Below are 15,835 nucleotides of genomic sequence, written 5' to 3' on the forward strand. Positions count from 1 at the left end.
GTGTGCGAATCATTTCTGATGAGTGTTTTTATTTAATGTGTTTTCTATTAATTGATATGTCCCCATTCTGAGCAAACTTCCATTCAAACATTTCTGCTATTATAGATGTTACCGTTTTCCAAAGGTGATAAAAATGATATTATATTAATTGGAATTGTATGTATTTCATTGGAAGAATAGTAAACAAAGTACCAGTTTTTTTAAATGTATTTGAAACATGGAATTTGCTGAAAAATAATATGAATTCGCTAGAAACCGTTCAATATTTAATAAGTTAAAAGGTTTTTTTTACCTCTGTGAATACACATCTTTTTTTGATTGGTAAAAGGCTATTCACAAATAAAGTAACGCTTTTAAAGCGATGGAGATAATTTTTACATTGTTAATGTTAACTGACATTACAGAAGGGCCTTTTTGTTTATTATAATACCCTACTTCTAATGTTTAATAATCAGCAATACATAAACAATTCGGCCAATACTTTCAATAACGCACAATTAGTCTTGCTACGTAAGCTTAAAGCTAAATAAATTTGCTCGCGTCTATCTCATATATTCATTCTCGCTACAATTCGTTCAACATTCGCTAAATAGTTTCGAAACTTCTTCTGCCTTAACACAAATCATAGGTTTTATTTTTTCCCATTACTGGAATAAAGAGTCTCAATAATTTTTAAATAACTTTTTTTTAGAATAAAATATAATACAGTAAGTAATAGTATATAGTAATACATAGTAATTATGAAGTTCTCAGGCTATTAGTTTTAGTCATTATTGTTATGATCTGCTGTAATCGGTCAGCTAAAACGTTATAAACTGTAGAAATAGCTATTATCATTGCAGATATTCTCATCACGAATGAATTCTCATTCAAAAATATAAAGTTCCAAAAACTTAAAAATGGTTAGGTAACAAGAATCAAACAGTTATGTAATTAATAGATCTAACGGACTTCTAATGTTGCATTTTGTATCACAAGGCGAAAACTCCCTGCACTATTACCTATTGTTTGCCTAAGTAGTGTTATGTTTGATTTCTTATTTGTTTAAAATTAGTTTATTTAGCCCGTTTACAGAGTTTCGCAGTCGATTCTATGAAGGCATATGCAAAAACCATGGCGTATGATATTTGATTTTGGTATATAGTAGTGATGGGCGGGTCGACCCGAACCTATTGGGTCGGAGCCATCCGTAAGCGACCCGGAGTCGTTCGGGTCGACCCGAAAGGAACAAGTAGGTTCAGTGGGTGCAACTACTCCGGTAGGTGCGAGAAAGCATAAGCGACTCTGACCCGTTGGTGCAACGAGTTCGCGTCGGGTCGGGCCACGGTAGGTTCAGTTTGACCCGCGGGTGCAGCGAGTTCGGGTCGACCCGACTGATGAGCAGGTGCGAGAAAGCATAAGCGACTCCGGCCCGTTGGTGCAACGAGTTCGGGTCGGGTCGTGTCAAGGCAGGTTCAATCCGACCCGACCCGACCCGTACTCGCTGCACCAACGGATCGAAGTCGCTTATGCTTTCTCGCACCTACTCATCAGTCGGGTCGACCCGAACTCGCTGCACCCGCGGGTCAAACTGAACCTACCGTGGCCCGACCCGACGCGAACTCGTTGCACCAACGGGTCAGAGTCGCATATACTTTCTCGCACCTACCGGAGTAGTTGCACCCACTGAACCTACTTGTACCTTCCGGGTCGACTCGAACGACTCCGGGTCGCTTACGGATGGCTCCGACCCGATAGGTTCGAGTCGACCCGCCCATCACTAGTGTATACACATCTGCTTTCATATACCCCAATACTCTCCATTTAAATTCTGGAATTTATTGCTTTCCTTATCCCGATAAAATAACTTGCCCCTCGAGATGTCACTCACACAATGAAAAAGACTGAACTATTCGAATAGCTGATACTTTATTAGAAAAATCTTTGGCCATTGTTAGAAATATTTGCTCGCTGGAAATATGCTTCTTATACAACGATTTTCTCACACATTAAACATTCCATTCACGGTCGGTGCATGGTTTAATGCAATCAGTAGCACAAGAAGCATAGCAACATTGCCCCACCATGTATAACCGGTAACCTAACCAGCAAACGTCCGTTTTCAATTCAACTTCTCACGTGCAGATATGCAAAGCATTCAATCAGTTCGGCGAACAGAAGCTGGAGATCCATCTCACGATCAGCAACGAGCTGGTGGCGCACATACATCCCCAGATCCAGATTATCAACTCGGGCAATTCGGCCCTGCTGAACTGCTCCATCTACGGCAGCGAGGTGAACAAAATCGAATGGTTTCACAACGGACAGGAGCTGTTTTCTAACGGTCGCTCGGAACGCAGGTACAATAACGCGCGCGCCTCCGGTCCTTCCCAACCAAGGACGCGTCGGATCTTCACAAATATGCATCTTCTCGTCTCTTTCTTTACTTTTTACTACTCCCTTTGTTGGGCTATTTTTCTCCCATCGATTGTTTGCCATTTTGTTCCACCTGTCTATCCCGGCACTCCCTCTATGCTTATCATCATTTTGACGTTTTTACTCTTTACCACTTTGCCTCGTCCACCAGCATGAGTCTGCTGTCGGCAAACACACTAAAAATTGATAGGGTAAGCAAGAAGGATCAAGGAATTTATCAGTGCATTGTGTCGAATGCACGCAGCAGCGCTCAGGGCAGCTCGGAATTGAAACTCGGAGGTATGTATTGGTGTGCCGGGCCCTGCGAGCAGGCAAAGTTTTATCGGTCCCTTTTTTGCTCCCGCATCACTCGCTCGCCCATCCCATCCCACCAGAAAGCCCACCGGAGATAAGCTATGGCTTTGTGGAGCAGAATGTGCGCGCCTCGGCGTACATCTCGCTGAAATGCTCGGCGGCCGGGTCGCCCCCACCGCAGTTTGTCTGGCTGCTCGACTACCAGCCCATCCTCGACGTCTCGTCACTGCACCGTTACACGATGGATCAGTTTCTCGACATCAACAGTCACGTAACGACGCACCTCAACATCAGCCACGTGCACAGCGACGACGGCGGGCTGTACACCTGCGTCGCGTCCAACAGCATGGGCACCGCTTCGCACAAGGCTCGCCTGAACGTTTACGGTAAGTGCTGTGTGCGAAGGGAGAGAGGGAGGGTTGGGCGAAGGGGTAGTTACCCCCTTTTTCGGGGGTTTCTGGGTTTGCATCGCACGATCGCACAATGATAGTGCTTGCTATTAACACCTGCTGCTATTGCTTTAACCTGTCGAAAGCTTAACTGCCTCCGAATGGAGAGCCACATTGGGCGCTTGTCGCTGGTCTCCGGTGGCAGCACCGTTACAGTGCGCTGCAGAAAAGAGGTCTAGTGGTGGTAGTATACTGAAATGCGCTCCATACGAGAATTTAAGAGTAATCAAGTTATTTATGTTATTGTGAAATGTTCTCTTGTCTATTAAAAACGCTTTACAAGCTAAATGGGACCATTCCGTTACATAGTCACAGAAATATCCATTACTTTGTGAAATGTGTCACATTTTTCCAAAATCCTAAGGATGATTTTATAACAAAACTCGTATTTGTGTTAACGCTGTAAAGACCACATAACAAAGCAATTATTATTTTCCTAACATAACTCTTATGAAATTCAACAGAAATAAGCAATAGAACTGAGTTTTCCTGTAATTATTTTACCAAATAAATGATGTAATCAATCAATATTATGGAGTAATTCTTTACTAACCATACGCAAACAGCTTCAAAACTAAGTTCCATTGATATTATACACTGTTTTTGAGGTATATTTGACTACCACCACTATAGGAACACAATATGACAACTATAGGAACCATACCACCATTATAGATATGACAAGGAAATCACAAAAATATGTTTATTTTTTGTTAGTTTGTTTCATGGTTTGTGTTTCATGATAAAAATGGTTTTTCATGCGAAGATAAAACATATTCCAATTACTATGTGTTAAAATATTCATAAATTTTTCTTGCTTACATTTTAAATCTATCAATGCACATCTGTAGCCCTACAAACTGCACCACGGTGGGTACATTTACCCTAATTTTGATTAATTTTTATTATTTTCTTACGAATTCAATATTTTTAACAATTGAAATGTTTATTTTTATTTGATTACTGTTATTTTATTAAGGTTTCACTTAAATCTAAATTTTCCATACATTTATGTTCTAATCTGCCTTAAAAACACACCAAAATATCAGTTGCATGTTTGCCTAACTGTGGTGCACCCGAATTTATTCAAATCCCTTAAAAAGCAGCAAACCCAGTAATCCGTCCTTCTGCAGCACACTGTAAGGATTTACCATCGTGCGGTTTCGAAGCGTCCGGTTTTGGTCCGTCCGGCAGCTGCTACTGCTGACCCACACACACACATACTAACCGGGGCCACTTGCCATGCGCTTTTCTTCACAGGACCACCCTACGTACGTGCCATTGGACCCATTACGGCTGTTGCTGGCGAGCCGATCGAGCTGCACTGTCCCTTCTCCGGCCATCCCATCCAGTCAGTGCGTTGGATACGGGGCGGAAATGAACTGGTTTCCGGTAGGACGTAATGGAAAACATAATGTGCCTCCCCGCTGGCCACTATGTGCACCGTTTGTCGATTAAATGTAATCCTTTTGCTCGCTCTTTTCCTTCTCTCTCTCTCTCTCTCTCTCTCTCTCTCTCTCTCTTGCTTTCACTGACACTGGCTCCCTCGCTTCGGATGTGATGCTGCACCGCTTCTTCCTGTATCGTTTTCTCGACGAATGAATGGATCATTTATTATGGCATTTGCATTCGGCGTGATGACCGCTTCCGGAAATGGAACCTGCAGGACCACGGTACAGTGTGGCCGACGTTAAGCATGGCGGATATTTGAAAATTTATACCGTCGACCCGGCGCAAGATCGAGGACCGTACACGTGCATCGTGACCGGACCGAATGGTGACGAAGGGCGCAGGGAGCTACAATTAGTGGTACACAGTAAGTGTTGCAATCGCGCCTGAATCCGATGACCAGTTTTGGGGCCGCCGAGCTGTCGCATTTGATTGAAACTAATCCTTTACTTTGCATTGTATCTCTCTCTCTCTCTCTCTCTCTCTCTCTCTCTCTCTCTCTCTCTCTCTCTTTCTCTTGCTTCCGCTTGCTGATAGGCCCACCCGTAATAGAACCGTTTGCATTTCCAAAAATCATGAAAGTTGGCGGTCGGGCACAGCTGACCTGTTCCGTGTCGGCCGGCGATATGCCGATCTATTTCAGCTGGAAAAAGGACGGCGCCCCGATCACGCCGGACCTGCAGGTCAGCGAGAAGAAGGAAGAGTTTTTCTCGCTGCTCGTGTTGAAGGACATCACCGCCAGGCACAGCGGCCGATACACGTGCTTCGCCACCAACACTGCCGCCCAGACGAACTACACGGCCGAGCTGCTGGTGCAGGTGCCGCCTTCCTGGACGCAGGAACCGCACGACATTGCCGTGGTGCTGGGCCACCCGATAGTGCTGCCGTGCGAGGCGGACGGGTTCCCCCAGCCCAAGATAACGTGGTTCCGCGGCAAAGGCAAGCTGTCTACCGACTTCCACTCCATACTGTCGAAGAACAACTCGCTGAGCATCAATTATGCCACTTCGCCGGATGCTGGTAAGTAGATAATGTATGTTGCTGGCTGTCGTTTTTGCGATTTCGTTTGTCATGGGGCCCGCGTAATGCATTACGGGGATTTTAAATTAGGAAAAGCTTTCGGCTTTTAATGCAACAACAATTAGGGCTTTCGTGTGGGTTTATTTTATTCATTTATCGGCCTCGCCATATATAATGCGTTGTACTACAGAAAGTAGTATCAATAGTAGTAACGTAATCACCACTCTGACAACTTCTTCAACGATTGTTCTCGAAACGAAATCAGTTTTATTTTTAAATTATTTATGTTAAAAATTTATTTTTTATTTATTTAAATTTTATTTAAAATTTATTTAAAATTTTATCACACATTCGTTGGCTTGATTCGTTTCTCAGCAATCGCTCTTTTCGTGTTAAACTAAACTCCTGCTTTTCCAAATCCTTTTCATCCAAATCGGGAGTGCCTCAAGGTAGCGTGTTGAGTCCTTTATTGTTCGTTTTATTTATAAATGATGTTATCTCTGCCATTCCACACGATTGTTTTCTTTGTTATGCAGATGACTTAAAGATTTTTAAATCTATATCGTCTGTTGATGACTGCGCATCGCTCCAAAACACCCTCAACCGATTTGCATCATGGTGCTCATCGAACCAGCTAGTTCTATGCCCCGAAAAATGTCATGTCATGTCCTTCAGTCGTTCACGTTGTCCCGTTACGTTTGCTTATAACTTCGAGGGTATAGCAATAAATCGTGTACTCTCGATAAAAGATCTTGGTGTAACTTTCGATAGCAGGTTATCATTCCTCGATCACATTGATGTTACCGTTAAAAAGGCTCGTAAAACAATCGGTATGATAAAACGTTTTTCAATCCGCATAACCGACCCTCTGTGTTTAAAAGCGTTATATTGTTCGTTAGTAAGACCGATTTTGGAATACTGTGTTGTTGTTTGGTGCCCCAGCTCATTTACATCGATTGACCGCATAGAAAGAGTGCAGAGATCATTTACTCGGTATATGGTGAGCAAAATGCCCGGCTACACGTCAGACACCCTACCGGACTATGAGCAAAGATGCCATCTGTTGGGTCTGGACTCATTAGCAAAACGCCGTCACATTTCACAAATAATGTTTGTTGCTTCGCTCATATCTAATGCTGTGGATTCACAAATCATTCTTTCATCCCTGCATTTCTATGTTCCAACTCGTTTCTTACGCCCTCGTGCTCCTTTATTTATTCCAAATCGACGCACTTCAGTTGGTTTAAATGATCCTTTATTACGTGCTGTGAGATTGTTTAATTCCTGCGCACACCTGTTTGACCATCACCTCTCCTTACCATCCTTCCGATCCATCCTCCGAGCAAATATTTAATAAGTTTAGTTAATAGGTTTGTTGTTAAGAATTAATTTCAGACAGCAGTTATGTAAATAAATAAATAAATAATACTGCCAAATAAATAAATGTCAATTTGTTATTTTCAATCTCAATCGGCCTTACAGCAGACGGCACTATAAAGTATAAATGCCAACATATAAAAACTATAATTTAATATGCAAGGGCTGTTCCATTGACAAAAAGGATAATATATATGTTACTTCACCTTGTTGACGAAATTGTTTTATTTTCATCTCTAATTAGCAAAATAATAATATTATTATTTTTGCAATTAAATCAATTATTGTTAATGTTGTATGAATACAAGGGAACAGTAAATTTGTATAATTTACTTATTTTTATATCAACACTGAAGGTATCAAAAGCATAATAATTTTTCAGATTATTACTCACACTTTCACGGTGACAGCTCGGCCGGTTGACTTGCATTTTATTCTAGTTGTTATTTTTACTCCTTTTTCTAGTCATTGTTAAAATGATACTTTCAAAACTATTAATAAGTTTTTATTTTAAAGGCAAATATTTAAAGGCAGACATAATGATGCGTTGGTTTAAAAAAATAGAAAAAAATAATTGAATAATTGAACAAAATAATAATACTTTTTTTAAACTTCTAAGTTTTTTTAAGTTTAGTTTGTTCCGTATGAATATGTTTTTTTTTTTTTGTAAAAACATTTTAATTTAATTGAGTAAGATATTTGGAATGAAAAATTATTTTTAATGAATTTCTTGAAATTTATTTCTTAAAACTGCTCGAATCATTGATTTTATAATTATTACAACAATGTTTACAAAATCAAAATTCTTTTTAATGGCAAATCATAATGTATGACTTAAAGAACAGATATCTTGCCTTGATATATGTGAAAACGTTACATTTCATGTTAACCTCATGGTTAACCTTCATGGCAACCTCATAGCAATCAACGTGAAAATTTTGCATTTTATGTAGATTTGCATATTCTTTGAAGTACTGCGACAAACCTTTACTGCACGATGGATTGTAAGAGCGGTATTGAAAAAATAAAACCTCAAAAGTAGGTCTGTTTCAATCACGAACCAAAAAAGCAATCTTTCTGAATTTACATTGTATAATAATTGAATTGTTATAATTTACACGTAAACAAATTATTTCAATTATTCATGGAATCGGTAAAAGAAAACAATCAAAATGGTGTTGAATACCAACGATTGATCTTAATCCTTTAAGCAGTTTTAAAGAAAGTTCTCATTTTGGTTGTGTGGTAAAATATCACAATTTTATCTTCTTTATCAACGAAAGTGCATGATTTAATATAGTGACATATAACATACCCATTTTTTTCTTTCACAAAATTTCACTTTTATTACTCCTCTTTTCGCAATATACAATTTTATGTCCAGTGAAAGATATTTCAAACTTTAATACCCCCATGATATTGATATACAATTACACACATTAAGCTGTTCAGTTCATTTCAGGCGTGTTCAAGCGTAACCGTTTCGTTCGATGCCTTCCATATCAGTTGTTACATATTATACACATCAAATTTCTATTTCCCTATCATCAAACTGGGATAATTTCTCAGAATTGTTAAAGCAAAACGCAAAATTTCTGCGAATTAATTAGAGCGAGAAAACCTGATTCGTTTAGTAAACCTGTAAAGAGAAACCCAGTATCAAATGAGCTTGGAATGCAGCTTGGTTATTGATGCTGCAATCATTAATGCGGAACGGGGTAAAATGGAAAATTCCTGCTAGCCGTTCCTTTGGCACAAAATGTGTTTTTTGTAATAAAAGGCATGCCCGAGAGTAAATGCTGCTCCACATTACGGAACCGTTCTTCTAGGAAGCTTTCACAGCCAATTTTCACCGCAAATAATTTCATTAAAAAAAAAGACCGTGCGTTAGAATCTATGAGCTTGTTTTTTTTATATATTCAATATATCATTCTCTTCACTGAAATCGTTATTCATCGAAAATATCGCTTTATTTTTGGGGCTCTCGCCTCGTCTCCCGATTCACGCCCCACAACCGCCAGGCTACTACATGTGTGAGGCGGCCAACGGGATCGGCAACAGTCTGAAGAAAATCATCCACATAGACGTGAACGAGGCGGTCCATTTCGATTCGCCGGTAAAGAACGTATCGGCCCGCCGGAACGATGCCGTTATGCTGGAGTGCCTAGCGCTCGGCGATGAACCAATCAACATCATCTGGACGCACAAGAACCAGCGGATCGATTTCAACAACTATCGGTAAGGTCGGCCGATGCAAAGTATGACGCGAGCTTTTGCGTTGCTCCCCTCTCTCGCTCTCGCCGAGCGGCTCTTAACGATCGTTTCGAAAGTGGAAATTATTCCCTTTGCGCCATTTTGTCCTTTTCCAATCGACCTCCGTGCGTGTATGTGGCTACAGTTTGATATGCTGGTGGGTTGTTTTTTTTTTCCTCCATCCTCTTTATTTGCGCAGCTATAACATTATCGAAATGAAGGAGAGCGTTGGCGTGCGATCGCAATTATCGATTAGTCTCACCGAGCGGTACGACTCCGGCAAGTACGTTTGCACGGCGGAGAACCTGTACGGGACGAGCGAACACGTCATCTATCTAGCGGTGCAGGAGCGTCCCGATGCACCGTCCGACCTGGAGGTGATGGAAGTGTCGAGCCGGCAGATACGGCTGTCCTGGAAGCGCCCGTACGACGGCATGTCACCGGTGCTGAGCTATCTCGTCCAGTACCAGCCGGTGCGCCTGGGGAAGGAACCGGTGCAGGACACGCACCGTTCCGGCCCGGTCGGCCCGATAGCCGCGTGGGACAGCCCGCTGACGGTGAACGTCACCTTTTCGAAGGTAAACATGATCAAAAGGTAAGTGACTAGCGGGCACGGCACGCCGAGCGGGGTCGAGATGTCAAATTCAACGCAATTATCATTAGCAGCATCGATGGGGGCGTGCGGGACGAAACGAGCATCGGGGGGCTGCTTCCGGCGACCCAGTACCTGCTACGCATGCTGGCCATTAACGAGATTGAGTGCTCGTCCTTCACGAGCCCGCTGGTGGTGCGCACGCAGGAAGAGGCACCGGGCGAAGCACCCGGTGGGCTGAAAGTCAAAACCGGTGCGATGGGCGAGCTGGTGCTTACCTGGCAGATCCCGAGCCGAGCGTCTTGGAACGGGGAGCTGCTCGGCTACACGGTCAGCTGCGTGGAGGAGAAAACCAACATCAACTTCATCGCCAGCCCGAACAACATCTCCAACACGACGCTCACGGTGCACGGCTGGGCGACCACCAAGACGAGCATTGCCAGCCTGAAGAAGTTCACGCGGTACGCCTTGCGCATCCGCACGTACAACAGCATAGCGCCCGGTCCGTGGAGTACGGTCGTGTACGGTACCACGTCGGAGGATGCACCCGAGGCCGAGCCGCAAAATGTCTCCTGCTCCAGCCTGTCCTCCCAAAGCATTAAGGTGCTGTGGCAGGAACCGCCGCCCCAGTTCCATAACGGGGTGCTGCAGGGCTACAAGATCCTCTACCGACCGCTCACGAAAAACAGTACGTATATGATGCCCGCATAGCCGTCACCTATCTTTGGCCTCCCGTAAAAGGGACCAAAGGCTTACCACTATCCACTTCCACCATTTTCCCCACAGACGAGTTTGTGTTTCCGTTCGAAATCAAGCGCACCTCCAACCTGGAAACGTACCTGCACGCACTGATGAAAGCGACCAACTACTCGATCCAGGTCCTAAGCTTCACGCTCTCCGGCGACGGAGTGGCCAGTGTTCCGGTGTACTGTGCAACTGAAGAGGACGGTGAGTACGGGTCGCAAGGGGAAACCAGGGGGAAGTGAGATGTTTGTGTGTGTGTGTGTGTGTGTGTGTGTGTGTGTGTGTGTGTGTGTGTGTGTGTGTGTGTGTGTGTGTATGTGTCCACTGGAATGCTCGCCCAACTCGAACGACGTGCGAATATGTTTAATGATATGCATTGCACCGCACCGCATCCAATTTTCAGTCGCGACGATATCTCAATTTCGATAAATTTCGATAAGCTTTGATCATTGCAATTGGTGTGCGCTGCATACACCAGGATGCTTCCAGTCACGATGGATCTAGTGATACGCACGCGCGCCCACCTGCTCCACACATTTGATGGAACCCGTTTGATGATTGCATAAACCAATTTCAGTTTCTAACAACATCCTTTTAATCGTATCACTCTTTGTTAGATGTATGTTGAACCTGACATTGTGTGATATTGCTTGTTACTTCCAGCTTGCCTTATATAATATCTAACTAAAGGGCATGGCTGTTTCTAAATCTTTTGTTAGGAAGAAGAAAGTGAATGGTTATACGGAATATTAAATGTGAATGATACTATTAGAACAAATTATGTCATAAAACAATTCAAACTGAAATTTGTAGTGGCTATTTTCTATTCACGAACTTATGAATCAGACTTTAAAGTATGAAGCGTTTGATTAAGTTTAAGATAAAAAAAATGATAAAGGGTCTACCAATTATTTTTCAAACGTATTTTACATTATTTTTCGCCACGTGCAAGAAGTTATTCCACATCACTCTGATATTTAATTTTCATTCTAATAATTTCTGATTTCTTCAGAATGATTTTAATCACTTCGTAGGACTATTTCCATCGTTTTTTCACCGGGGGTTTGAAAAAAAACTATGGAAATACACCCATAAAATGTTTAAAATCATAGTGAAGAAATTAAAAATTTTTGTGATGAAAATGAAATATAACAGTGATGCAGAGTAACATCGTGCACGCGGTGAACAACAATGTTCATTTCGAAAGTATTATGAAAAATCCTATAATGTGTAAACGTTGTAAACATATTTGTTCTACCCTAATAAAAAAAAAATTGCACTCTACGCATCTAAATTCATGTTTTGCTTTTCTTTATTTTGTAACTTCTGCATGATAAAATATGACTTATAGTACAACATTTAAAATAAAACATCAAATATTATTTATTTTATAATTTCCTCGCATTCTTCTGTTATTTTTATCATTGGCTATACAATCTACAAAGTTATTTCGGCCTTGCACAAGTATCTTCTTCTATTTGGCATAAACGTCCTACGCGGACATGTCGGCCTATACAAGCTTTCAAGACTTTATTCAATATCACGTAGCCGAATAGTCAGTCCTATCTACGGGGGACGGTCCATTCCGGGCTTGAACCCATTACGGGCGTGTTGTTGTTTCGTTCGAAGACGAACGTAATAATTTTGTTGACGTATGTAATAATTTTGTGTCTTGACGTATGTTCTGTTCTTTCCATAAGGTATCTAATAAATGACATTTTGTCGGGATAAAAAAAAGAAATTGATTAAGTTTCAACACAGAATGATTTTGATATATTTTTCATCTTCTAAAACTCATAGTAAATAAAAGTAATTTAATTTTTACTTAATACGAACAGTTTTGATAACCATTATTGCCCTTTTAAATTCGCCACATTAAACACCTATTTACCGTTTCCTTCAATTTTCTTCTCAGTTCCGGAAGCCCCTGCTGGCATCAAAGCGCTCACGCTGACAGCCGACTCGATACTCGTATCCTGGTTACCGCCCGCCCATCCTAACGGCATCATCACCCATTACACCGTGTACGGAAAGGATCACGGCAAGAAGGGTTCCCCAAAACGTACTGTCTTTGACGAATGTGCCTTCCCGCTAAGCTGTTGCTATCCATGATACTAATTGGATGCTATTATTTTCTTTGCCGTCATGTTTTTTTTTCTCTCTCTCTCTCTCTCTCTCTCTCTCTCTCTCTCTCTCTCTTTTGATATCTCGTCCCATCTGCCACTGCACGCCATATGTTGCGCTTTTGATGGCGTGGTTGACGCGGTCTTATTTCCAGATAACATCGTGCGGGTGGATGAAACCGGACGACCGTCCATGTTCGAGGTGCGCGGTCTGAGCGAGAACAACAAGTACGACTTTTGGGTGACGGCATCGACAGCCAAGGGCGAGGGCGACCCGACGATGGTGGTTTCGCAAACAACCAACACCCGGGCGCCGGCCAAAATAGCGTCCTTCTCCCGGCTGCTCAAGGTGCCGGTCGGGGTGAGCCTGGTGCTGGAATGTGTCGCCGTCGGTAACCCGACACCCCGGACGCGGTGGATAACGAAGGACCAGGCCGTTACCTTCAGCCAGTACTACGTGATTTCGCAAGGCTTTCTCAAGATACATAGCGTCGAGCCACAGATAGCCGGTAACTTTACCTGCTCGGCGAAGAATCTGTTCGGCGAGGACGAGATACACTACATGCTGATAGCGCTGCAGACGCCAAATGTGACGCAGCTCTCGATACAGTACACCTCGTTCGACAGTTTGCGCGTGACGTGGGAGGTGGCCAGCGACGGTGGTGCCCCAATACAGGGCTACAATCTCTATTACCGCACGACCAGCGGTGCGTGGTCCAATGTGGCAATTCCGAGCGATCAGATGGCGTACACGCTCAACGGTTTGAAGTGCGGCACTCAATACATTCTGAAGATCAATGCACACAACAAGGTTGGCGTCGGGATGTTTACTGAAGAGCTGGCCGTGCGCACCAAGGGAAAAGGTGAGTAGAACACGGGACACAAACAGGCCCAGTAGAGTTGATGTCAGTGCTTGTTTCTCAACATTTTTTTTTAAATGGGAAATTGTAACGATGCTTATTACACATCAAATCCATTTGGAAATAGTTTTAACAGGCTTTGCTGGCAAGCAATATTTATTTTGCTCATTTTGTTTTAAAAACTGTAGAATGCAATAAGGCATTTTAGGCCCTCTCCTGCTGAATTTAAAAAAAACTAGTAAAATGTTATTATTCAATCAATACAATGGAGACGCCCAGTACTTCAAGAAATACAGGGTTCAAGTCGCTTCCCAATGTGCACATCATTACTGGCTATACCAAGTCACTTTCAAATTTAAACATGGTTATTCACTACGTGCTAGATGTTGATCCACATCAATCTCATATTGCATTTCCATTATCATATATTTTTATTTCTTCAACATGATTTTCAACCCATCTCAAGATGGATTGAGTTTGACAGTTCTTTGTGATGTGTTGAAAATCATGTTTAAAAACAGAAATTTCATTATGAATCAAATGCAATACAGGGTTTACCAAGTCAGTTTCGAATGTAAACATTGTTATTCACCGCGTGCAAAATGTTATTCCACATAGATCTGACATTTCATTTCCATCATAATAATTTGCAATTTCATCAGCATAATTTTCAACACTTTGGGGTTTGAAGCTAGATCTCATCACCCGTTGACAGGTGCAGTGTTGAAGATAATGCGGAAGAAATTAAAATTATTATGCTGGAAATTAAATATCGGAATGATGTGCAATAACATTTTGCACGTAGTGAAAACCGATGTTTACATTCGAATGTTTCACCTTGTAATAACACCCCAAAAAAGTTCTGGCTAAAATAATAGCATGGCTGATAATGTTACGTACGTTAATTATTGTTACATAAAACATAGTCTAGAATGGTAATTTTTGCTGTACTTTGTTTTTAGAATTCACATTCTTCAAAACTTCGCATTCTTGAGTAAATAATGTTTAAACTTAATTTATCATGGTTCTAAGCAAGCTAACACATTGAAAATCATTCGGAAGACCGTCGGAAGAATCAGTCAGTGTAAACCAGATACCTCCTTTTTCCGTTATGCTCGCGCCTACTCTTACCTTGCATCAGTGTTTTACCACAACAACTTCCAACTTTCTAACTTTTTAACACTTCTTCGTTCACACTTCTTTGAGATATTTTTGAAATGATTTGGACCAACACAAATTGATGAATCCGAACATGTTGAGGAACAGCAGTATGGCAGGTAGTTTGAGTAACATGCTTTCTTCTTCCTAACATGCTTTCTGGCATTGCGAATTTTGTGGTTTAGTTCCTGCCTAATACAGATGCACTGTACATATATTTTGCATACCACCTTTGTGCAGTATTTACAGTTTTTACTCAGTATCACAATAGTCTTGCCTAATATCTCAAATTATTTACCGACAATTCAATCAATTAAAATATATCTCATCATCACATAAAGCAAGTTTTTCCACCTTCAGGAAAGCTCCTTTTAGCTAACACTCCTAGGTGTATATAGCACAGATTAAAAGGTTCACAGCAGTTCGCATTCATCCGAGCATGTCACGTGCTGTAATAGAGTAACTTTATTACATCTATTCCCCAAACAAAACCCCTACAACCAGTGGAACGGAGACAGAGCTCACTTAATCTGGCCAAACTAATTGTCATAAACTTTGATGATTCCGGTTACGATAAGCCGGGGAAGGATTGTCGTTCGGTGTGCTTCCTCGCATGCTGCTTCTGCCCGCACGGCAGCTCAGGCGTTAGCCTAGGAGGAGTTGCTCCATTAAAATACACCTCACAAGAAGCTACACCCTACATCCAGAGGCAGACATGAAACCACCACCCAGGTAGTCTCGAAAATGCTGCCAACCTGAACGGCACCACCCGGGGCTGCAGCACCATTTGCATTCCAACTTGTGAGAGCATTTGCACATGATAAATGTCAACCCCCGGGCGGGTCGGTGGTGGCGGATGGCATTGCGAGGGAAAGACCGAGTGAGTGGCTGAACATAAGTTTCGCTTATTTACATACACAAACAGCATAAATTGACAATGCATTCCCAGCCCGAGTGCATCCTAAGGGGGGTCAACCGGGAGGAGGAAACCGAGCTTACTGCTGCTACCATGCCCGGTCGGGTGGAAAATTTTGAGATTCATTTTATTTACATCTCACTGGCATTATTTATCTGTCGCACTGGAGACACGGATGAAGAAAT

At 42.2% G+C, this 15,835-nt stretch overlaps 1 protein-coding gene across 5 annotated transcripts in view; it reads left to right on the forward strand.

Moving 5' to 3' along the window:
- Nucleotides 1-15,835, forward strand: part of LOC121593073 (Down syndrome cell adhesion molecule-like protein Dscam2) — a 46,676-nt gene that overhangs the window by 21,858 nt on the left and 8,983 nt on the right. For 4 of the 5 annotated variants that reach the window (XR_006004726.1, XM_041915120.1, XM_041915119.1 and 1 more), the window contains exons 9-20: nt 2,125-2,339; nt 2,567-2,694; nt 2,790-3,095; nt 4,419-4,550; nt 4,825-4,974; nt 5,145-5,627; nt 9,026-9,242; nt 9,457-9,852; nt 9,921-10,537; nt 10,636-10,797; nt 12,509-12,655; nt 12,872-13,579. Coding sequence is in view for 4 of the 5 variants with exons in the window: in XM_041915120.1 (XP_041771054.1) it covers nt 2,125-2,339; nt 2,567-2,694; nt 2,790-3,095; nt 4,419-4,550; nt 4,825-4,974; nt 5,145-5,627; nt 9,026-9,242; nt 9,457-9,852; nt 9,921-10,537; nt 10,636-10,797; nt 12,509-12,655; nt 12,872-13,579 (3,661 nt within the window). In the remaining variant the exon portion in view is untranslated. The remainder of the gene's footprint in view (nt 1-2,124; nt 2,340-2,566; nt 2,695-2,789; nt 3,096-4,418; nt 4,551-4,824; nt 4,975-5,144; nt 5,628-9,025; nt 9,243-9,456; nt 9,853-9,920; nt 10,538-10,635; nt 10,798-12,508; nt 12,656-12,871; nt 13,580-15,835) is intronic. The other variant, XM_041915121.1, reaches the window with a different exon arrangement.

The sequence above is a fragment of the Anopheles merus genome, chromosome 2L (genome assembly GCF_017562075.2).
Source record: "Anopheles merus strain MAF chromosome 2L, AmerM5.1, whole genome shotgun sequence".
Taxonomy (NCBI): Eukaryota; Metazoa; Arthropoda; class Insecta; order Diptera; family Culicidae; genus Anopheles; species Anopheles merus.